Consider the following 25344-nt stretch of genomic DNA (forward strand, 5'->3'; position numbering starts at 1 on the left):
CCATTCAGAGAATGCCTTAACATTTTTCAGAGAATGTAGAGCTAATCAGGCAAGGGAGAGATTGTGGCATCACTGCCCTGCCTCTCCACCCCATCCAATCAAAGATCACCTTGCTAAACAGTGAGTGATAAACATGTGCATATCAAATATTAGGACTCTTAGTTTTCATGCCCTTGTTCTGGGCCAGTGACTCAATAACTACTGAAGCAGGGATAAGGATGGAGTTGAACCTACAAAATGATTTCCTCAGAATATATCTACAGGTCTTTTTTTTCCATAATTTGTATATTTATGAGTATTGTTCATATACAGTACTGTATAGGTGAATAAGATCAGGTAACTGTTAGTGACCCTATTGCAGTGTTTTAAAGTGGTATTAAACCCCAAACCAGAAATTTTATTTATTGCGGCTTACAAATCATTTGATTTGGTGGCTGCATTTGTTTTATTTTTCAGGATTTTTCCCTCTGTTTTCACCTGGTGATCCGGCCAGTAAAACACCCCCTGTAGTAACGTGCCCCTTACTCTGGATGAAGGACCACAGGAGAACATTTGAACAGCAGCATTGTCAGTTTTACAACAGGGGTCTTCAAACTTTCTAAACAAAGGGCCAGTTTACTGTCCTTTAGACTTAAGGTGGGCCAAACTGTGGCCTGTGGGAGTAAACAATGCCCCATTCTTGGCATCAGTGGGTGGAATGGTGCCTCATTGATGGTGTCAGTGGGAAGGAATGGTGCCCAAAGGGCTGGATAAAGGCAAACAAAGGGCCACATCTGACCCTTGGACCACAGTGTCAGTTTGTATTGCTCTCTGTGGACTGGTTGGGGAGATTTGTGATTAGTTCTTGTCATGATGACAGCGTTTCACCAGTAAAGGAAGGGAGGGGAAATCACATGAAGAACACAGACAGCAATAAAAATGTTATGGCATATGCCATTGAATATTTTTGCTCAGTTCCTGTCCAGGAGACAACTGTGTCACTGGAACAGAAAGGGAGGCCTCCAGTAGTAGAAAATAAAAATCAGGCAGGGGCTTTTATCCTTCCTTACTCTATTCATAAATAAGGGAAAGTTTTTTTTATATATATTTTTTTAGATAAACAGTACAACATTTATATGTGTGTGTGTGTGTGTGTGTGTATGTATGTATATGTGTGTGTGTATATATATATATATATATATATATATATATATATATATATATATATATATATATATATATATATATATAATACATGTGTTATGTTGTGAGTCTTGTGGTGTATTTATGTGGTTCCATGTCTGTCTCGGTTGGAGGGATCCAACTATATATATATATATATATATATATATATATATATATATATATATATATATATACAGTACAGACCAAAAGCTTGGACACACCTTCTCATTCAAAGAGTTTTCTTTATTTTCATGACTATGAAAATTGTAGATTCACACTGAAGGCATCAAAACTATGAATTAACACATGTGGAATTATACATAACAAAAAAGTGTGAAACAACTGAAAATATATTTCATATTCTAGGTTCTTCCACCTTTTGCAGCAGACACATCTCTAGAACTGTTAAGAGGAGACTGTGTGAATCAGGCCTTCATGGTAGAATATCGGCTAGGAAACCACTGATAAAGAAAGGCAACAAGCAGAAGAGACTTGTTTGGGCTAAAGAACACAAGGAATGGACATTAGACCAGTGGAAATCTGTGCTTTGGTCTGATGAGTCCAAACTTGAGATCTTTGGTTCCAACCCATGTGTCTTTGTGCGACGCAGAAAAGGTGAACGGATGGACTCTACATGCCTGGTTCCCACCGTGAAGCATGGAGGAGGAGGTGTGATGGTGCTTTGCTGGTGACACTGTTGGGGATTTAATCAAAATTGAAGGCATACTGAACCAGCATGGCTACCACAGTATCTTGCAGCGGCATGCTATTCCATCCGGTTTGCGTTTAGTTGGACCATAATTTATTTTTCAACAGGACAATGACCCCAAACACACCTCCAGGCTGTGTAAGGGCTATTTGACCAAGAATGAGAGTGATGGGGTGCTGCGCCAGGTGAGGTGACTACCTCTTAAAGCTCATCAAGAGGATGCCAAGAGTTTGCCAAGCAGTAATCAAAGCAAAAGGTGGCTACTTTGAAGAACCTAGAATATGAAATATTTTTTCAGTTGTTTCAGACTTTTTTTTTTATGTATAATTCCACATGTGTTAATTCATAGTTTTGATGCCTTCAGTGTGAATCTACAATTTTCATAGTCATGAAAATATAGATAACTCTTTGAATGAGAAGGTGTGTCCAAACTTTTGGTCTGTACTGTATATATATATAATCCTTGTTGCCTGACAAAAATGCTGCAGCGTTCACCTGCGACAGGGTCCATAGGACCCTGAGGCCTAAGCCGCCGGCTGATAAACCGCCGAGAGATATCGTCTTATGCATGAAGGATTTTCTGACTAAGGAAGAAATCCTTAGGGCCGCACGGAATACCCCTCGAATCACTCTGGATGACTTCACAGTTCAGATATATCCTGATATATTCCCCGCCACACTCGACAGGCGCAGAGGCATGAAAGAAGTCACCACTGCCTTGCAAGCTGCCCGCATACGCTATAAATGGGGATTCCCCTTCAAGCTAGTTATACCTCACATTGGTTCCAATTACTCAGCCACCACTGTTTTGGAGGGTCAAGAAATTTTAGTGAAATTGGGCCTGTTGGACGCTGAAGCCATACGTCGTCCCCCTCTGACACCCAGGCCTTCACAGATCTGGCACACTCCCCCCTACCAGATGTGAAAGACGAAGAATTTGTTATGACGATGTCTCCCCTCGGATTTGAGCTTTACACCTTGGACATCCTGGTCTTCTATTTTGTTTAATTTTCTAGATGGACATGCACCCCACATTTCTCCAGCCTCGTTTGCCTTAGGTCTGTCTCTAGGTGCTAGCGTATGTTTCTCCCCCCCAACACTCTTATTCCCTGAAGTTTCGCAGCGACTCTCTTTTTTTTTCTTCTTTTTTTGACTTTCTCTTTATTTTTTAATTTTGTGCCTTTCCTAATTAATACTAGTCTTCTCTAGTCCCTCGGGCTAGAATGATGCTGCTGGTCTCGTTTCGGTTCCTCATTGTTCTTATCAGGATCCAAGCTGTTCCTGATCCGTTTATTTTTCATGTTTTGTTTATTATTTTTCTTTATTTTTTTGCAGTTTTTTGCAGTTACTTTAAACTGGGCTGTTTCAGGTTATTGTATTTTTTTATGTACAGTACGTGGTCACTTCTTGTTTTAGAATGTATTACTTTTGTATCTCACTGATTAGCTTATGACTTAAACTCGGATCTATGTGTTTGTTTTTTGCACAATATGGCAGTGCCTAATGTAGTTAGACTGCCTTTGGAGCTGATCCCCTTTTCGTGGTCTAGCTCTCTGAGGTATGTCTGCTATTTGTTAGTTTGCCTTTTTGCTACTTAATTATAATGGCTATTAAATGTATATCTCATAATGTTAAAGGATTTAATTCCCCTGCAAAAAGGAAGAAGGCCTTTGGGCATTATAAGCAACTTGGGGCTAAAATATTATTGATCCAAGAAACCCATTTTTCTCAAGCCTCCCACCCTAAGTTTTTCCATAGGAATTTTCCGCAGGCCTTTTATACTTTGCACTCCTCCAAAAGTAGAGGCGCCACCATATTCTTGCACTCTTCCCTCCCTATGGAGATTCAACATATCTATAGGGATAAGGACAGCCGCTTTGTTATTATCAAGGGTTTGCTTCATAACAGAGAATACACTATTGCAAGTGTTTATGCTCCGAATGATGCTACGGTTTCTTTTTTAATGTCTTTTCTATCCATACTTGATAAATTTTCGGTCCCCTCACATGATAGTGGGAGACGACTTCAACTTCGTCGCTAATCCCACTCTTGACAGGCAGTGGCGTCTCCAGCTTTCATATTTAGGGGGGGCACATGGGGGGACAGGGACAAAAGTAGGGGGGCCAACTATAAAATGCAATTATATATATATCCTGGGGCCCTTTACTACGATCCCACTATGGGCCCTTTCACATGTTCTGCAGTGAGCTCCCTTCCTACTATACTGGGGCCCCCCAGGGTGGCAGAAAACAAGAGATATGTCACCAGCACACCAAGAAAATATAAAGGTCCAAAGCAGTGGGAGAACTATCAGGGTTGCAAAGGTTGTCTTGCCACCCTGCTATTTACAGCGCTGGTCTGGCGTCTGTCTCCTTGGCAGCGGCGGCAGTCTATTAGGACTTAGTGCTGGTGACATTATGGGCGCATGCAGGGGAAGGCTGGCACTATTGGTTATAGAGAGCCGAGCCCCCAGCTGGTCACCTAGCAGCAGTAATGCTGTATAACCTTCTCTGTTGACATGCTGATCGGCATGTGATCCAGGTGATGCTCCCAATCAGATCTAATAAACACAGTATTTATTAGCATCAAGAGTAGAACCACATAAATATAATCAACCGTATGATCAGCAGCCATGTGGGCTCTATGCCTGTAAAGTGTGGGCTTTGATCAATAAAATCACTGATATTTATGACTAGGATTTGACTAAGAGCATCACCTGGATTGCATCCCGATCAGCTTGTCAGAGAAGGGTCCACTGCTGCTAAGCAACCTGCAGGGAGCTCAACTGTCTACAACCAATAGAGATGGGCTCGGATGTGTTTGAAATCCCACATGCCCGATCACGCCAGGAAGCCGACACTCCACAGTGCTAATCAATGTATGGGCTGCCTAAGAGCTAAGACCAGCCATAGACAGTTTAAATCTCAGCTGGTTCAGCAGAAACTGGCTGAGATTTGAACCATTAATGAGCAGATTCTCTTATAATTATCACTAGTGGTTGCTGTATAGCCACTGGTGATAATCACTGTTTGTCGGGAGAATATAATTGCTGGGCAGGAGGGATATTCCCCTGTCACCACTGTCTGTTGATTGGGGAATCATGCAAGTTTCTTTCCTGCAATCTGTGGATGCAGGAAAGAAAATTGCACCGTATATTATCTGCCTAACTGAAAGTGAAAGTAAATTGTGAATGTTTTGAAAGAACACAGGAGAGGGGGAGGGAGACAGATCGGGGGGACAGAAGGGATGGAGATAATGTAGTTCAGTGATTACAGTATACTGCAGTCTGCAGTGCACACACTTAAACACGGCCCAGGCTAGAATATTTGGTTGTGTGAGCGCTCGCATTATGCAGTGTCGGCGAGCATTGGGAGCAAAATACAAAAATTGCAAAAAAAAAAAAATTTTTTTTTTTTGGGGGGGGCACATGGTGGGGCACAGCATGATGTTGGGGGGGTCAGGGCCCCCTCTGGCCCCCCCCTAGGGACGCCTCTGTTGACAGGAGCAGTGCCTCCTCTATTTCTGGTGCCTTCTCTAAGTCTTTGTCCCGAAAGCTAGTGGACTTCAAATTGATAGATACTTGGCGGGCCTTTAACATAGGAGCTAGAGAATTTACTTTTTATTCGCACCCTCACGATAGTTATGCCAGATTGGATAATATCCTTTCTACCCCGGTTATTTTGGCTAACTCCAGTTCAGCTTATATCCATCATTGTGTTTGGTCAGATCATCACATCACAGCCTTCACCACAGAGTTTATCAGGTTGGCCCCCACGTCATACACTTGGAGACTAAATGAGGCTCTTCTTTCTGACCCCGCTGTTGAGTCTGAGGTGGCCCATTCCATAGATACTTATTTTGCCTCCAATGATATACCTGAGACTCCGTATTCCTCGGTGTGGATGGCCCATAATGCTGTTTTGAGGGGAGAGCTGATTAGCCTGGCCTCTGCCCATAACAAATCCAATAAACTGAAAATTGTGCAACTTTCTGCTGAATTGGACAGCCTATACAAAAACCCTATTTCCCTGCAGTTGGAATCCACTAGGAGGTCCATTGACCAAAAACGGTTGAAATTAGATTCCCTACTCTTGGCTAACACTAAAAAGGCCCTGCGTTGGTCGAAAGCCAAATTTCTTCTTCATAGTAACACAGCTTTCACCATGTTTGCCAGGAAGCTTAACCAGTCTGTTCGACCCCCCCCCCCCACATACATAAATTGGCCTCCCCTTCTGGCAGTCTAGTCTCTCACCCTCAGGAAGTCTTTGGGATTTTTAAGGACTATTACTCCTTGCTATTGGGACCTCAGCACACTGTCCCCTTACGGGAGGCAGAATTGTGGTTTGAGAGCCTTCCTTTGCCTACCCTTACCACCCCTCAGCTGGATGCTCTTAATCAACCTATTTCTGCTGCAGACAGTGCAGAGGTCTTGAATGTTATTAAATCCCTAAAGAATGGCTCCTCCCCAGGTCCTGATGGCTTTTCAGCCATCTATTATAAAAAATTCTACTAAATTGTCCCCTAGACTGGTTCGACTTTTCAATTTGGTTTTGCAGGGTGGGGTCTTTCCTGATGAAATGCTCCTGGCAAACATGTCTCTAATCCCCAAGTCCAATAAGGACCACACTTTACCTAAAAATTTTAGGCCTATTTCGGTCATAAACAATGATTTAAAAATCTTTAGCAGAATTTTAGCAGACAGACTCGGTAGTGTCATTTCCTCCCTGATATCCCCTTTCCAGTCAGGTTTCATCCCCCACCGCCTCATTACCGATAATATCCACCTAGGTTCTAACATCATTCAGGACGCCACTCTTTTTTCTAAAAAATTATTTATGTTGAGCCTAGACATTCATAAGGCTTAGCGTGTCCTGGAATTACGTGTCGCTTCTTTTGCAACGTTTTGGCTTTTGAAGGAGAATTCCTTAAAGCTTTCCATGCCCTCTATCGAAACCCTAGTACTCGCATTAAGATCCCAGGATGTAATTCTGACTTCTTCCAGCTCGGCAGGGGCACTAGACAGGGGTGTCCTCTGTCCCCCTTAATTTTTGCCCTGGCTATAGAACCCCTTGCCATAGCGATTCTACAACACCCTGATATAACTGGTTACTTTAAATCTGAGTCTGAATACAAATTTTGCGTGTACCCAGATGATGTCCTGCTTTTTTTGACCAATCCTATTGTCACTCTACCGAATCTTCTTCAGACCCTTTCCATCTTTGCGGACATCTCGGGCCTGTCGATTAACCTATCCAAGTCCCTGGCCCTACCTGTCGGGTTTCCCCCTGCTGAGCTGGAGGCTTTAAAACAATCTTCTCCTTTTCTTGGGCCCGTTCCTCTCTCCCCTATCTTGGGGTTAAGCTCCCTGGGAAACTTAATGATTTCTTCCATTTAAATTTTCCCCCTTTGATAGCCAGAACCTGGTCCTCTTATAAGATCTCCTTTCTAGGTAAGATTACCGCAGTGAAGATGTCTATCCTCCCAAAACTGCTCTACTTATTTCGTGCCCTACCCCTACTGATCCCCAAAGCCTATCTCCTGAAGTTTCAATCCTACATAAACAGATTAAGTTGGCACGATAGACCTTCCAGGTGTTCTAAAGAGGTGTTATATATGCCCTACAGGTTGGGTGGCTTGGGAGTTCCCCAAATTTGGCTATACTATGTGGCGAGTAGACTTTCTTAACAGGCTCAATGGAACATTAAGAACCCTAAGGTGCCTTGGGTACGTTTTGAGCGTGATTCCATTGCCCCTTACACTGTTATACAAGATGTACACTCACTACTTTACATTGTAGAAAGGTGTAATTTCTTCAGTGTTGTCACATGAAAAGATATAATAAAATATTACACACACACAGCGGATAAATAAGTATTGAACATGTCACCATTTTTCTAGGTAAATATATTTCTAAAGATGCTATTGACATGACATATTCACCACATGTTGGTAACAACTCATGCAGTCACTAACACACTAATTGAAAATTATTTAATACTTCAGACAAAATTATTTGCTGGTAATTGCAGCTTTAAGACGCTTCCCGTATAGAGTTGCAATGCTCATGTGTGATTTTGGCCGATTCTGCGACACAGTCTTCAAATCTTGAAGGTTCCGTGGGCCTAGATGATCCTGATGTTTAATTATTTTCATAGATTTTCTATTGGATTGAAGTCAGGTGATTGGCTTAGCCATTCTAGCAGCTTTATTTTCGTTCTTTGAAACCAATTGAGAGTTTCCTTGGCTTTGTGTTTGGGGTCATTGTCTTGCTGAAATGTTCACCCTCGTTTCATCTTTGTCATCCTGGTGGATGGCAGCAGATTTTCATCAAGAATGTAAATTTTTACATTAATCCTTCCCTCGATGATATGAAGTTTGCCAGTACCGTATGCTAAAAAACAGCCCCACGCCATGATGTTCCCACCTCCAAACTTCACTGTTGATATGGTGTTTTGGGGGTGATGTGCAGTGCCGTTTGACCTCCAAACATGGGGTTTATTATGGCATCCAAAGTGTTCAATTTTGGTCTCATCTGACCAGACTATATTTTCCCAGTATTTCACAGGCTTGTCTAGATGTTGTGCAGCAAACTTTAAATGAGTTTATTTTTTATTTATTTTGTATTTCTTTTTCGAATCTTTGCTTTATTTTAAGAATGTTTTCACATACAGTACAAAATGCATAGAAAAAAAAGAAAATTCTAACAAAACAACCTATTCCCCCCCCCCCCCTTTAAGATCTGGTATTTTCGACATTAACACTTATTTCGGTCACTTCCGTTGCTATCATGGCTACTGCGTAGTTCTCTGTTTGCTTAAACTTATGCCATTTCTTCCAAATTAATCAATGTCTTTCCTCCGTTCCCTGCTCTCTGCTACAGAGGTACTCCATCTCAGATATATAATCTACCCTCTGCATCCATTCTTTTATAGATGGCTTCCCCACTTGGAGCCATTTTTTTTTGGGATCAGGGCCTTTGCCGCATTGAGCAGGGGAGGGACCCAAGTTTCTTGATATTGTTTCTTAGTTTTATTGTTTCCATGAAATAACACATTCCAGGCATTTTGCGGGATCTTTTCCCGGTTATAACCTCAATGTACTCTAATATACTAAACCAGTACTCTTTTATTTTTGGGCACTCCCACCAGATATGTATTGTTGTTCCCGTTTGTTTACATTCCCTCCAACACTGGGGAGATCTACTTGGCTGAATTTTATTGATTCTTTCCGGGGCCAGGTGCCATCTTACCAAACACTTATAGTTAGCTTCAATAGTAGCAATATCTGTTGCATAGTTATAAACTGCTTCTATCATTTGCTTTTCTTCTAATTTTGTTGTTAAGTCTTGTTCCCATTTTCTTATGTAAGGTAAATCCCCACTTCCTTCTAGCTCTGTTAGTATATCATACATTTGAGAGATTCCATGTTTCATAGGCATTTTAAGATTGCATATTTTTTCAATTGGATTTAGGGTTTTCTCCTCTCTAATTGGTTGAGAGATTGTGCTCACTAAGGACCAGATTCACAGATGAAATACGCCGGCGTATCTACTGATACGCCGGCGTATTTTCAAATTTCCCACGTCGTATCTTTAGCTTGAATCCTCAAACCAAGATACGACGGCATTTGGGTAAGATCCGACAGGATCTTAGGATGTAATACTTCGGCGCCCGCTGGGTGGAGTTTGCGTCGTTTTCCGCGTCGGGTATGCTAATTAGCTGTTTACGGCGATCCACGAAGCTACGTGCGCTCGTCGCATTCTCTTACGCCGGCTTTTCCCGTCGTAAAGTTACAGATGCTATTTCAATGGCTTATATTTAGACTAGCCATGTTAAAGTATGGCCGTCGTTCCCGCGTCAAATTTTTTTTTTTGGCGTAAGTCGTCCGGGAATAGGAAAGGACGTAACGCACGTCGCCGTTTGAAAAATTACGTTGGTGCGACGTCATTTCGCGCAAAGCACGGCGGGAAATTACAAAATGGAGCATGCGCAGTACGTTCGGCATGGGAATGCGCCTAATTTAAATGATACACGCCCCATTTGAATTAGGCGGGCTTGCGCCGGACGGATTTACGCTACGCCGCCGGAAGCACTTGCGCTTGCACTTGCGCTGAAAACTTGCGGCGGTGTAACGTAAATGGGATACGTTACGCCGCCGGAATTGTACATGAATCTGGCCCTAAGTGCTTAAGTTGTAAGTACTCCCACTCGCTTACCTGCTGCCACCCGTGCATTGTTATTAAATCTAGTCTGGTCCTAATTTGCCCTTGTGCCATTATATATTTATACCTTTCTCATATATCTTCCCATCCGTGTCCCATTACCTGGGGTGAAAAAGCTTGTTCCCGACAATGGAATTAGTGGGGATTTATACTCCCACTTTTCCCGTCTATATAATCTACCCCATACTTTTAAAACAGTTTTAGTTAACTTGTGTGTGTCAGAATAAAGTGTTCTATTTTTAGGTGGTATCCAAATATTTTTCCCTAACTGTGTCTTGTGCAACATGTTTTCCATTTTTACCCATCTCTTATTTGTATTTGTGTTTGCCCATTCCACCAATCTTGCAACTATTACTGCCGTGTAGTATCTTTTAATATCAGGCACCGCCAAGCCTCCTTTCTTTTTTTTCCTAGATAGGAGCCCACTGCTTACTCTAGGTTTTTTGTTCTGCCAGATATATTTCAGAATGATTGTTTTCATGGTTTTAAAAAAACATTGAGGTATTTCTATCGGGAGCATTTGGAATTTGTATAGAAGTTTTGGTAGGATCACCATTTTAAGTAAATGTATTCTTCCCATCCACAAGATAGGTGTCCTCGATAGTTAGTTTTTTTATATCTTCTTTTACTTTATTCAATAATGGAATATAATTGGCATGGTATATTTTATCTATAGTAGGAGTTAATTTGATTCCTAGCTATGTTAGTGCTTCTGACTCCCAGGAAAACGGGAATTCCTGTTGTAGAGCTGTTTCCTCTTTCCTTTCTATTCCTATATTTAATATTGTTGTTTTTGTGGGGTTTATCTTAAAGTTTGTGAGCTCACCATAGTCCTTCAATTTAGAGGAAAGAGAAACCGCTCAGATGAACCAAAGAGCCTTCTCACTGGATCCAAACCATGGGTGCCGGCAATGCAATGGTGATGCAAAATATAGAGGAAAACTTGGACAGCCGTACTCCAAAAAACGTTCCTTTTAATAAAACTCATAGCTATGATTAAGCACTGGGTAACGGTGTGAAACGCGTCAGCTTCTGTTCTAATTTTTGCTGTGGCATGTATTTTTTGTGACCAGTTTTAATAAAAGGAAAGTTTTTTGGAGTGCGGCTGTCCAAGTTTTCCTCTATATTTTGCATAGTCCTTCAATTCTTTTATTACATTTGGTAGAGATATCCTTGGCTTAGTTATGTATAGAAGTATGTTGTCCGCAAAAGCGGCGACCTTATGTTCTTCTCCAATTCTAACTCCTCCTATATCTATTTTCCTAATTTTTTCCAACATATAGGAGTGGTAAAAGCGGACAGCCTTGTCTTGTTCCATTGAACATCTCAAAGGCTGACGACATACTTCCATTCACTTTAACCCTTGCCATGGGATGTTTATATAGATTGTCAATCATCTCATGAATCTTGGGCCCAACCCTATACTTCGTAACGTATCCATCATAAACCCCCAGTCTACTCTGTCAAATGCTTTCTCAGCATCAATTGACATGAGCAAGGTTGTTTTTTTTTTCTTTTGATCCCTACGCATGAGTAGCATTGTTCTTATACTATATAATTTATGTCCCTACCCTCCCGGCCTGGAACAAAACCTACTTGGTCTACATTAATTATATCAGGCATCAGTTTTTTTAGTCTTGCCGCCAGTATTTTTGCATACAGTTTTACATCAGCGTTTAATAACGCAATAGGGCGATAACTGGAACAGATGGATTTATCTTTCCCTACTTTTGGTATGATTGTAATATCTGCTAAGAGTGATTATTTTCTAATTTCCTTTTTTTCTCCTATTTTATTGAAATAGGTGCATAGTGCTGGTACTAATTGGTCCTGAAATCTTTATAATATTTTATCGTATAGCCATCTGGGCCTGGACTTTTCTCCCCCGGTATATTTTTTAGGGCATTGTTTATTTCTTCTTGTGTTATTGAACTCTATATTATCAAATGTTATCTTTGGTAGGTTTACTTCTAGACAGTATTGTTGTATTTTAAGTTTCCTATTCTTCTCCTCCTGCCTTGTTTCTTTATTTCTGATTGAATATAATTCACTATAGTATTCTTTAAAAATCTTTGCAATTTCAGTTGTCTTATATTTCATTTCACCTTTTCCATTTTTTATCTTTTCTATATAATTTAAGGTTTTTTTCCCCTTGCGATTTTTGCTAGATACATTCCGGGCTTATTTCCCTACCTATATCTTTCTTTAGCCACATTTTTTAAAACTTGTCTAGTTTCTGCCTCCATTAGTTCCCCTAGTTGATTTCTCTGTATCATCAACCTCTGGTATATTCCCCTAAGGCCCCGTACACACGACCGGATCTATCCGCTGATATTTGTCCGACGGACAATTGTCTGGCGTGTCGGACAGTTTCCAGCGGATCAAAATTTCTTAGCATGCTAAGAAATCTACCCGCTGGAAACCTGTCCGTCGGACGTGTTCGGTCATCTGTACAGACTCACCGGACACGTCCGACCGACCGCCATCCCTCGCATGCGTCGTACTGATTCGACGCATGCGTGGAAGCTTTGAACTTCAAGGCCGCCCACGTCACCGCGTCATAGTCGCGGCGACGGTGCGGCCACGCCCTGCTTATTGTTTACGCGCGGATTTCTGTCTGATGGTGTGTACAACCATTAGACAGAAATCTCCGGGCGGACCGTTTTCAGCGGATTGTCCGTCCGTGTGTACGGGGCCTAAGTGTATTTTGTGTAACTGTTCCAGGTCATGTAGTTCCCTTATTAACCGTTTCCCTTTGTTTTTTTTCCCCTGCTCCTATTGATATTAATTTTCCTCTAATATACACCTTGTGGGCTTCCCAGATCGTAGCCCTTGTAACATCTGAAGTATCATTGATATTAAAAAAAAATTCTATTTCAACTGCTAGTTTCTTGCCCACTTCTTCATCCTCTAGAAGTTCTTCATTTAACTTCCATGTCCCTTTCCTTTTTCCCTTATCTGGAAATCACATTTTTAGTGTTACAGGGGCATGGTCCAAGATTGTTGTTGTTTCTATAACCGTTTCTCCTACATACTCCAAAATTGCATGATCAACCAAAATATAGTCTAGTCTTGTATACGTGTCGTGCACAGACGAATGGAATGTATAGTCCCTTTTACTAGGGTGGGCTATTCGCCATATGTCTACGAGCTGGTGCATGTACATTTTTTTTTTAATCAATCTTAATTGTTTACCTCCTCTCGTCGGTGCACCAGACGTACTGTCAAGACCACAATCCATTGAAAAATTAAAGTCTCCTGCCACAATCAAGTATCCTTGTTTGAAGTCCACTAAGGCTTCTAAGATCCCTTTTAGGTATTTCTGGGGATTTTTATTAGGGCAGTATATATTAACTATCGTATACCTAATTCCCTGTAGGGTCCCTTTTTAGGAACAAGAAACGGCCTTCTGGGTCCACTTTTCTGTCTTCTAATTCGAAACTAAGATTTTTCCCTATACCGATAGCAACTCCTTTTGCCCTTTGCCCTTTTATTTGGGGAATCCCCATAATACCAGACTGGGATGGCTCGTGAATACAATCTGATATTCAAATCAAGGGAAAGATGTGTTTCCTGTAAAAAAATGTATCTCAGCACTATACCTTTCCAACTCCCTCAGTACCATATGTATTTTTTGGGGGGCATTTAACCACTTGCTTACTGGGCACATATACCCCCCTCCTGCCCAGGTGAAATTTCAGCTTTCGGCACTGCGTCGCTTTAACTAACAATTGAGCAGTCGTGCGACGTGGCTCCCAAACAAAATTGACGTCCTTTTTTCCCCACAAGTAGAGCTTTCTTTTGGTGGTATTTGATCGCCTGTGCGGTTTTTATTTTTTGCGCTATAAACAAAAAAGTGTGACAATTTGGAAAAAAATACAATATTTTTTACTTCTTGCTATAATAAATATCCCAATTAAAAAAAAAAAAAATGTTCTCAGTTTAGGCCGATACGTATTCTTCTACATATTTTTGGTAAAAAAAAACGCAATAAGCGACTGGTTTGCGCAAAAGTTATAGCGCTTACAAAATAGGGGACAGAATTATTAATTTTTTATTTATTTTTTACTAGAAATGTCCAAGGGACACGGCCAACACAGATTTTCCCCGCTGTGCGCTCTGGAGCGCGCGCGGGGACCGCCCAAAGGGGCGGACGCCAATTGACGTCCTATTGGCTTTTGGGATCCGCACTGTAGCCGTCAATTGACGGCAGGCGGATCCCAAGTGGTTAATCCTCTTACGTTGTATGTCATAAACTTAACCTCTAAATTTTTTTTTTTTCTAGCTTACCTAAATCAACTAACAAATTCCTGTTATGCATTATAAAGATCTCCTCATTTCTTAAACCAACAGCTATATGTGTAACCCGAAATTTGCAAATATGCAAAATTATACCGGTCTTACCTACCCCCCTACCCCTCTTCCACCTCCCCCCGACCTCTTGGTCTTGAGAAGCAGTCGTCCTCTCCTTGGGGACACTCTTGCCCCCCTTTAAATGAGTTTCAACATGTTTTTTCTTCAGCAATGGAGGCTTGCGTGGTGAGCATTCATAAATGCCATGGTGGTTGAGTACATTACTTTTTGTTTTCTTTGAAACAATTGTACCTGCTAATGTCAGGTCTTTCTGAAGCTCTCCCCAAGTGGTCCTTGGCTCTTGTGCAACTATTCTGATAATTCCTTCTGTGAGAGATCTTGTGAGGAACACCTGGTCATGGCCGGTTTATGGTGAAATTTTGTTCTTTCCACTTCCAGATTATGGCCTCAACAGTGCTCACTGGCACATTCAGACGTCTAGAAATCTTTCTGTAACCAATGCCATCAGTATGTTTTGCAACAATAAGGTTGCAATGGTCTTTAGAGAGCTCTTTAATTTTACCCATCACAAGATGTTTTTTGTGTGACACCTTGGTATGAGACACTCTTTTATAGGCCATCAGTTGAGACTGAACAAGTTGATATTAATTTGCACTGACAAGGGGCAGGATTACTTTCTAATTACTAATAGATTTCAGCTGGTGTCTTGGCTGTCCATGCCTTTTTGCACCTCTCTTTTTTCATGTGTTCAATACTTTTTCCCTTTGTCATTGCATTTTATTACACATAACTTAATTTCTGAACTTATTTGTTTTGGCTTCTTTATGCATCGGTTGTTAACGGCGTGGTCAGTGAAAATGTTTATGTCAACAGCACCTTTAGAAATATATTTACCTAGAAAAATGGTGTCATGTTCAATACTTATTTTACCCACTAACTATTAATATGTTGTCATTGCAGGAATATTTTTTGCTTCCTGCTATGTAGTACACATCTACTTTGCTGGTCCTCTTAGCCTATAGCTTATAGGTACGCTAGTTAATACTTCAAGAGTCTCTTGAGTCTGCCAAAAAGATTGCATCACTTATATTTGACTGTCAGAACTACAGCCCAGCCAACAATACTAAATCACATGCAAATAGCTTCCAGTATTAAAGGGGTTCCTAGATATGTCACATAACAACTGCAAGCATGATCGTCCAAAATGTCCTATGAGAGGGCAGGATACAAAAAATAGACTTGTGAAGATGGTATGTTTAACCGCTGCAAGTATTCATAATAATATAATGTACAACCCAATGCAGATGTAGACGAAGAACAAGTGAGTACATGATGGAGAGCTTAGATAAATGTGAATCTTTTTTTTTTCTTTTTTTTAAATACAACTGCACGTGGACAGATTAAATGCTGATTTTTCCAGCCACTGCGTGGCTATAAAAACAATTTTTTTTTGTTTTGTTTTTTATTATCCAACAGTCTAAGCCTATAAAAGAGCAGATAGAACAAGCTTTTTAAACACAAAACACATATAAGAACACTGGGAACCAATCAAAATACACAGTGTAGTTATAACCCGACTAGAAGGTATAAAAGCAAAAAAACATGCACTATAGTTTGTTTTAATTTGCTAAATAAAATTCAGTGTGTACTTATAGATCCCTAGAGAGTAAGCAATATTTTATGGATGAATGGGCTGACATTGTAACAGCTGTTCTGTGGCCAATCAATAGTCTATCTTGCTAGAAAGCTATGACCCTACTGGTGTTTAACTATGTAGCTAGTGCAGTAACAAGATTGGGCACGTGCTAAAATGCTACATGGACTGTTATTAAAAGAACAGCATTATGGAGAGTGACAAACAGACGTAGGCCTCATGCACACTGGATGATTTGCCATCTCTCCTAGACTTCTTTGCTCCTGGCAGTAGCGTTTTGGCAGAAAAAATGCTTGACACTTGTAAACACATGTAAAGAATTTAGGCACATCAAATGCTTGGAAATTAATTTATTTCAATGGCCAAAAAAATAATTTATTCAGACCATCAAAATTAATTAACATTGGAGCACTTAATGTGCCTAGCATTTCTGTGTGTTTAGACATGTTTACACACGTTAAGCATTTTTTCTGCCAAATCGCTCCTGGACACCCTGGCAGTGTTTTTTTCCTGACTCTAAACTCCTTCAAATGCCTATGTGTGCATGGATAAATAGGCTAATGCCTCGTACACACGGCCAGACTTTCCGAGGGAAAAAAAGCCAGTTGTGGAAAGCCCGGCCGTGTGTAGCCTCCATCGGACTTTTTTCTCGGAAGTCTGACGGACCTTAGATAGAGCACCTTTTCTCTATCTTTCTGTTGTACATTTCCGACAGACTCAAGCCGGACTTTTGCATGGTCAAAAGTCCGACCGTGGGTACAAGGCATTACATGCAGTGTAGTTTTCTCCCTCTAAACGCCACACCAGAACGCAGTACGGAAAGGTATGTTCTGTGCACGTTTCCTGCACCACTTGGGATCGCACTGCATTTGCTAATGTATTAACAGTACCCCAAATAGTAGATCGCAAACACAGTGCATTTACGATCACCAGATTGCAAGGTACTGCAGTACCATGCAGTTTGGTGGGGCACGTTTTTAAAATTAGTCCATGCAATACTTTTCCCAAATTTTTTTGCAATTTGCAGTCCATTCAAATGAATGGGCTGCAAAATTGCACTGCACAAGAATCACACGAGAATACTGCATGTGCACTGTACGGTTCTGGTGTGAACAGTCCCTAATAAACAAAATGGGAACATCTACATACATTTCTTAGGGCCCTTTTCACCATTTATGTTGGGCTTGCCCAGTGCAGTGCCAACACAAAGACAAGGCAACATACCTTGTTTGCTATGAAGTCAGTTTGTTGCAGTGGTATGTACTGAGAACAGTAAAGCAAGCAGTACTTTTATTTTAACACAGCATGTTGCAATGCACACTACTGCATTGCAATGCAGCTGCAGTGAATATAACAGAATGAAAAGTCACTTGTGAAATTTCAACAAAGAAAAAAATTGGCGCAGCAGCACTGTTCCTCCCATCACACACCCGCTGCTATGTGTTCAGTGTGATTGCTGAAGGAGCCCTTGTATTTATAAGTGTTACACAGTTTTATGATTCTTATGTTCTGTGAGCTCCATAAATGCTACAAACCCTATGTACTATCCCTGAATTTGGAATCTAGTTTTCCCAGAACAAGGCAGAAAGAAAATATATGAACAGGCCTATTCCATAACATACATGTAAAGATGCTTACTCTTATAATAATAGTAAACCATGTTGTAATAACTCCTACTGTTTTAGAGGTCGAGTATTTTTTGGCCCCTATATTCAATTTTTTAATAGAAGAGTTTTATTAGTATTGATATAGACATATGAATGTTATCATATTGGTAAAGACAAAGGAAATGAGAAACCTAATTACAGACTGTTTGCAGGAATAAGTGCAAAATAATTAGCAACGCCCATATAATTAGAATATAATTGTTTGAGAATCTATGGAAAAAAAAAACTAAACCAGAAGTGTTACTTGCCCTCTCAAATATAGATATTTGGATCTTAATAGTACCCTAAGGCCTCGTACACACGATAGGTTAACCAGAGGACAATGGTCTGAAGGACCGTTGTCCTAGGTTAACCTATGAAGCTGACTGATGGTCCGTCATGCCTACACACCATCAGTTAAAAAAACGATCGTGTCAGAACGCGGTGACGTAAAACACAACGACGTGCTGAAAAAACGAAGTTCAATGCTTCCAAGCATGCGTCGACTTGATTCTGAGCATGCATGGATTTTTAACCGATGGACGTGCCTACTAACGAACGTTTTTTTCCCATCGGTTAGGAATCCATAGGTTCATTTTAAAGCAAGTTGGCTTTTTTTTAACCTAAGGTTAAATAACCTATGGGGCCTACACACGATCGGTTTGGACCGATGAAAACGGTCCATCAGACCGTTGTCCTCTGGTTAACCTATCGTGTGTACGAGGTCTTAGACATAATAGATCACAATGAGTATATGACCCTGTAGTTTGAGTACACCTGACTTGAACACATAGGGGCAGATCCACATACAATTAGATGGGCGCAGCATATGTGAGATACGCTACGCCGCTGTAACTTACTTTTGGCAGCTTTGAATCCACAAAGCATTTGCGCCGTAGGCGTAGTGTATCTCTCGCGGCGTAACGGCGCCTAATTCAAATCGGCGAGTAGGGGGGCGCGTTTCATTTAAATGAAGCACGTCCCCGCGCCGAACGAACTGCGCATGCGCCATCCCTAAATTTCCCGCCGTGCATTGCGCTAAATGATGTCGCAAGGACGTCATTGTTTTGACTTGGACGTAAATTACGTCCATCCCGCGATTCACGGACGACTTACGCAAACGAAAAAAAAATTCTGATTAAACGTGGGAACGACGGCCATACTTAACATAGCAGGTCTAACTATACGCCACGAAACAGCAGCTTTAACTATACCCCGGAAAAAGCCGACTAGAGACGACGTAAAAGAATGCGACGGCCACTCGTACGTTTGTGGATCGTCGGAAATAGCTAATTTGCATACTGGATGCGGAAAACGACAGGAACGCCACCCAGCGGACGCCGAAGAATTGCATCTTAGATCGGAAGGCGTACGCCTGTCGGATCTAACCCAGATGCCGTCGTATCTTGTTTTGAGGATTCAAAACAACGATACGACGTGGGAAATTTGAAAGTACGCCGGCGTATCAGTAGATACGCCGGCGTACTCTCTCTGTGGATCTGCCCCATAAGAGCCACTGTTTGAAATCAAGTCAGAGTTGTGTCTAATGGACAGTAAGTAGAAGATTCTGCCATCCAAATAGCCCACATTTTCTGAATTTCTTTCAGGTTACCTCTGTGCTCATGCTAATGTGCAAAAAGGTTATTATTAGCTTCCAGTAAGCCTGTGGGGTTGATTTAATAAAGGCAAATATACTGTGCACTGCAAGTGCACTTGCTCCAGAGCTTAGTAAATGAGGTAAAGCTTGAAGTGAAGTAGCACAGAATACTCAATCACATGCAAGGAAAATAAAACAAAAAAAACAGCATTTTTGCTTGACCATGATTGGATGATAGAAATCAGCAAAGCTTCCCTTCAGATCCAAGTGCACTTGCAGTGCACACTATATTTGCCTTTAGTAAATCAACCTCACTGTGTCAGATATTGTCTTCACTTAGTATACATTTTAAGATATTATGTGCAGGAATCGTAACAGATTCACTTTAACCTGCAGCATATCCTGAAGTAGCTGAGGTTTCCCCTCAATCTGGGCAGCAAATGCATCGGTAGGGGTGGTGGGAAGGCTGGCATTTACAGGTAGGGGTCAGGCATTATAGGAAGCCTGTTGCTTTGTTCTTTATCAGGCAAAGCATATATTGAATTTAAAGTAACTTTCATTATAGCTTTTAGACTTTTAGTTGCTTCATATTTTTAGATATTGTCTAAAAAATACAGATTTGTAAATCCTTCATTTGGTGGTCATCTTAACATCGGGGGATGTAAATAGCATTCCTGTTTAGTGAATGTTTTGGATGAGTTTGGTTAGCCTTACAAAGTATGTTGTTTGCCTGTTTAGAAAAAAGGATGTTGTAGTGATTCAGGCGACTGCTATTGACTTGCATAGATACAGGAGATGAGCCTTAATATGTAATAGGCAAATATGGCTTGAAAATATATTTACATATTATACACAAAAACAGTAAAAACCCATTCACATCTTCAAAGTGATGTAACGGTAGCATGCAAACCACAGTGCATTGATAGCAAAGAAAAATCCCAAATTATGAGTTATCATCAGAACAGGAATAGAGGAAAAACCCTGAATAATCCTAATTTCAAAGGATCTTGGCAAACAGTAGGGGATTTTTGCTTCTGAGATTTCAATGGGATGCTTGTGTGCTTTTTCATTATCTTTTTAAATCTTTACTCTGTAAAAATTTTTGGGAATCTCTGCATCTAGCTTGTTGAAATCTACTTGATAAGGACTTTGTGCACCTCAATCTTTAGTCTTGCAGTTGTCCACCTGTGACCTTGGAGATGTCTGTCTCTAGTTTCTTCCCAAAGAAAGGTTTTTTTTTTAGCCACTGTACCATTTTGGTAGTGATTGAGTAGTGCATTGGCGTGGTGTCAATTGCCACCACTCCAATGACGCCTGTTGTAATTTTAAATTCACTGAGAGATTGAATGATGTCTTCTTTGGGTATGTCTTGATTAAGTGCATTTTCAATATTTTGGGTCCAGACACAGATAGTGTTGGCTTCTGAGGTAAGGGCGATGGCTGGCCTGCATGCTTTACCCGCTGTCTGGAAAGATTTCTTTAGGTCAAGGTCAACTCTTCTATTTAGTGCATCCTTAAAACAGGCTGAATCTTCCATGGAAGTGTGACATTTTTGCCAGGCACACTACTGCAATATAGAGAGGCAACATCAGCTTCCAAAAGAGTACTGCACTTAAATGGAAAATGTTCTGTTTTTATTTTACGGCTCTGTAGTCATTGCTGTAAAACTGATCCTTGCACATTGTTCCAACAATGCACCTGTGTTCAGATCACTAAAAAACTTTATTTTTTTGCTGCTGTGTTCGAGAGGCCTGAGAACTGGGCTGCACCTGGGAGGGGCTAAACCCAGGCAGACGCTGCACTGAGGAAGAGGTAGGAATGTACTTTAATTTAGTGGCAGCAAGCGGTATTAGGAAAAAAAATGAGCATATCATAGCTCCTTGTTCTTTTATTCTATACTGGTTCTGAGGGTGGGATTAGAGATGGAGCTCTATCACTGATATACTGCCATGTAGACACCAGTAAAACTGTTTGGGATTTATAAATACAACACAAATGCTAATTACTTTAATATAATTTTGCTCTTATAAATATGTAGAAAAACTGTAAAAAGACAAGAGTTTCCCTTTATGCCTTAATATTTTAAACAGCTATGAGGTCCTGGGACTGACTTGTAAAAAGCAGATGAAATAGAGCCGAGCTGTTGGTTATCACAGCCTATTCAGTATGTTAGTGCCACTGTGTGGATTACTCATCAAATATTCCATTTTATCACAGACATTTTCTACCTGTTCTCTTAGAAATACATATGAAATAAAGTTCAAGTGCATACAGAATAACCAATCAAAATGAGACTTGGAATATATAGAAGCAGATGTAAAGTCGCCAGTGATCTGCTGCATAAATGTAATGAGCAGTGTACTGTTATTTAGGAACAATTACAATGTCAGTTCCATCTGCTGCATCTCGGTGTGATAGTGCTATTACATTTCTTTTGTATTTATAAGTAGACATTTTGTCACCTCTAGCTTCTATCACAGATCCTATTTTCTCATGTTCTAGCCTTTCATCATAATTCCTAACAGAGTTGAACAATTTTTTATTGAGCATCTGACATTTATTAAAAGTCACTTCTTACTGAGGACACAAATGAGCACAGGTCTGAATAGACGCTCAATCAAAAAAGTGAAATACCAGGATAAAGGCAAACATTTCATACCAAGTTGATGTTGTTTTTCTTCCTGTTTGGGTACTGTCCTCTGCATAACATTTGTAAAGAACCAGACATTCCTTCCCTGGGGAGTTTACTTTGCAATATATGGTGGATAAGACGGATGCAGTTAGGTCACCAGGAAGAAGGGTATGAGGACACGAGAGGTCTCTAGACTTAAATATTAGAATAAGGGCTCAATAAATGAACAGTACAAGTGGACACAGGCAAAATACTTTTAAATCCTAAACATACATTTGATAAAACAAGACATAAATTTAGGCTGCATTGAGGATTACACTAAATTGATGATGGAGTTATAAACCATGGAAAATTGTTGGCAAGATGGTATGCAACGCCATAGGCTCCATCCAGAAATATAACCTTTGTGTTGGAGGGGATTTAATTCTCAGGGAACATTTGCACATACTGTATATGGTATAACTGACCAAGAATACAGAAATTAAAAATATTTAGAAAATAACAGGAATGAGAAGGCCCATGGAACCATGGACTTCCCTTTTACATAACAAATATTTTGGTGGCATGGTTTGGGAGACTATCAATCCCTAATTTTCTTAAGGCAGTGAAAGGGCGTTCACAGGATATTCCTACTATAAAAGAATGGATCACAAAAGTAGACTATTCATGTTTAATGGAATAATTATTACATTTGCACAAAGATTCTGCTGATGTATTTATGTATTTTTTGGAACATAGAGAACATTGGTGGAATTTTAATAGGTCTGATGTTAGATGTAGATTTGATAAGCAAACATGTAGGCTATTATTAGGAATGTGGAGAGGGGGTCCTTTTGGGGAGGGGGTTGTGTTGTTATGGAGGGTGGCCTGTGATGTTATAAGATATCTGTGTATAATATATTGTGGATAATGATAAAGAAAGAATAAGTACAAAATAAACCATGGAACGTTGGTTGGGGACAGGTTGGCCCTTTTCAAGATACAACTCTTGTAGAAGCATGCAAGATCTGCAGAAAATATTTAATTTGTCCATTGTTGAGGCACATATGCCAGATTGCTATGCAGTTACTTTTTCACTGTGCTTGTTATTGTTTTATCCTGAACATCCAATCTGTGCATGGAGATCAATAATATAAATTATTGAGGCAACAAACATTTATATAGAGCAGCACTGCACGCAGGAATCGGCATAAAAAAACATACAACTGTGGTTTGGTGCAGCCAACTGCTCTGGGACATATTTAAATATGTGTAGATAGAGTGTAAGATCACCTTTTTCAAAACAATTATCTAACGGCTCTCTAAAATTTACAACCACACCCCCCTCTCAAGTCACTGCTGCACTTACAGTATCTCAGTGGGTGATGATACAGTTTCATCATCTACACAGCCCGATGTACCTGTTTTGGGGTTTGAAACTGTGCTGTTCTTCCGTTTCTTTCGTTGGACTGCCAAAACAGAGAAGAATAGTTTTGACTGGTCATCACCGTTATGACTGGGCTGATCAATCAGAACTGCAAAACAGAAGTAGGAGAGCCAGGTACCTTTTTAGTTTTTTTTCAGTTTTCACTATTTCTGGGTTTATATTTAAGTTTAATGCTTGACTTCATGCTTAAAATGGACCAGATATCAATAGGGGATTACCTTTAGAATATAGCTTGGAGGGACAAAAATATAACTCACCAAAACAAAATATCTTCTATCTGTAAATCAAATTACAAGTAACTATAATTTTATTACCACTGACTTCAATCCACTATTTTTTTTTGTTTTGTTAGGATGACTACATCAAGAGTTGGGAGGACAACCAAGCAGGAGATGAAGGTAATATAAATGCCACAAAACATCACACATCTTTTCCTTCCTAAAAACAGGTATATGGAAATCTTTGTGATATCATGGTGACACTGTAAAGCAGCCAGATCACTGTTTGTTCACCCCATTTTCTTGAACTTTGAAATTGAACTCCTAGTAAGCAGCCTAAATACACAGTTGTAATTTACAGTCCTGCTCAAAAGTGTGCATACCCTGGCAGAAATTGTGACATTTTGGCATTAATATTGAAAATATGACTGATCATGCTAAATAAATATATTTTATTTAAGGAAGCCATTTAGTATCACATAGTTGTTTGGATCCTTTTAAAATCATAATAACAGAAATCACCCAAATTGCCCATTCCATACCCTGGAATGTTTGGCCTTGGTACAGACACAAAATGTGGTGCACACATAGGTTAAAATGTCAATTTAAGTTTAATTTCCCAATATTGTGGCTTTTTAATCCCAATTGGTGTCTGTGTATAAATAGTCAATGAGTTTGTTAGCTCTCACATGGATGCACTAAGCAGGCTAGACACTGAGCCATGAGAAGGTAGAAAAGAACAGTAAAAAGACCAGGATACAAAGAAAACCCCACAGGTAACCGCACGAGAAATACAGGCTGCTCCCCCAAAAAATGGTGTGGTTGTTTTTAAGGTGCACAATTCAACAATACTTGAACAAAAAAGAGCTTTATGGTTGAGGTGCCAGAAGAAAGCCTTTACTGCGCCAAAGCCACAAAAAAAGTCAATGAGGCATGTCAGGGTGTTGTTGGGCATATTGTAACCAGGCTTTTTTGTGGAACTTGTACAGTAAAGGCGTCTTTCTGGCAACTTAACCATACAGCTCTTTTTTGTTCAAGTATCATCATATTGCGCTCCTTAACCACTTAAGGACCGCCTCCTGCATATATACGTCAGCAGAATGGCACGGCTGGGCACATGTACATACAGGTACGTCCTGTACATGTACCCGGTCGCGGGCGTGCTCCTGCGACCCGGTCCGAAGCTCCGGGCCCACCGGACCCCGCGGACCCGATCGCCGCTGGGGTCCCACGATCGGTCCCCGGAGGTAAAGAACGGAGAGAGCCGCGTGTAAACACGGCTTCCCCGTTCTTCACTGTGGCGGCTGCATCGATCGTGTCATTCCTTTTATAGGGGGACACAATCGATGACGTCACTCCTACAGCCACACCCCCTACAGTTGTAAACACACATTAGGTGAAACATAACTCCTTCAGCGCCCCCTGTGGTTAACTCCCAAACTGCAACTGTCATTTCCACAGTAAGAAGAATACGTATCGGCCTAAACTAAGGAAAAAATTTTTTTTTTATATATTTTTGGGGGATATTTATTATAGCAAAAAGTAAAAAATATTTTTTTTTAAATTGTCGCTCTATTTTTGTTTATAGCGAAAAAAAATAAAAACCGCAGAGGTGATCAAATACCACCAAAAGAAAGCTCTATTTGTGGGAAAAAAAGGACGCCAATTTTGTTTGGGAGCCACGTCGCAGGACCGCGCAATTGTCAGTTAAGGCGACGCAGTACCGAATCGCAAAAAGGGGCAAGGTCCTTTAGCTGCACTTT

General features: G+C 40.5%; 1 protein-coding gene across 1 annotated transcript in view; it reads left to right on the forward strand.

Annotated features, from left to right (window-relative positions):
* SPOCK2 (SPARC (osteonectin), cwcv and kazal like domains proteoglycan 2) overlaps positions 1-25344 on the forward strand; it is a 240122-nt gene that overhangs the window by 165823 nt on the left and 48955 nt on the right. Inside the window, exon 3 of the mRNA XM_040362317.1 lies at positions 23716-23761. Coding sequence (XP_040218251.1) covers positions 23716-23761 — 46 coding nt within the window. The remainder of the gene's footprint in view (positions 1-23715; positions 23762-25344) is intronic.

The sequence above is a fragment of the Rana temporaria genome, chromosome 8 (genome assembly GCF_905171775.1).
Source record: "Rana temporaria chromosome 8, aRanTem1.1, whole genome shotgun sequence".
Lineage (NCBI taxonomy): Eukaryota > Metazoa > Chordata > Amphibia > Anura > Ranidae > Rana > Rana temporaria.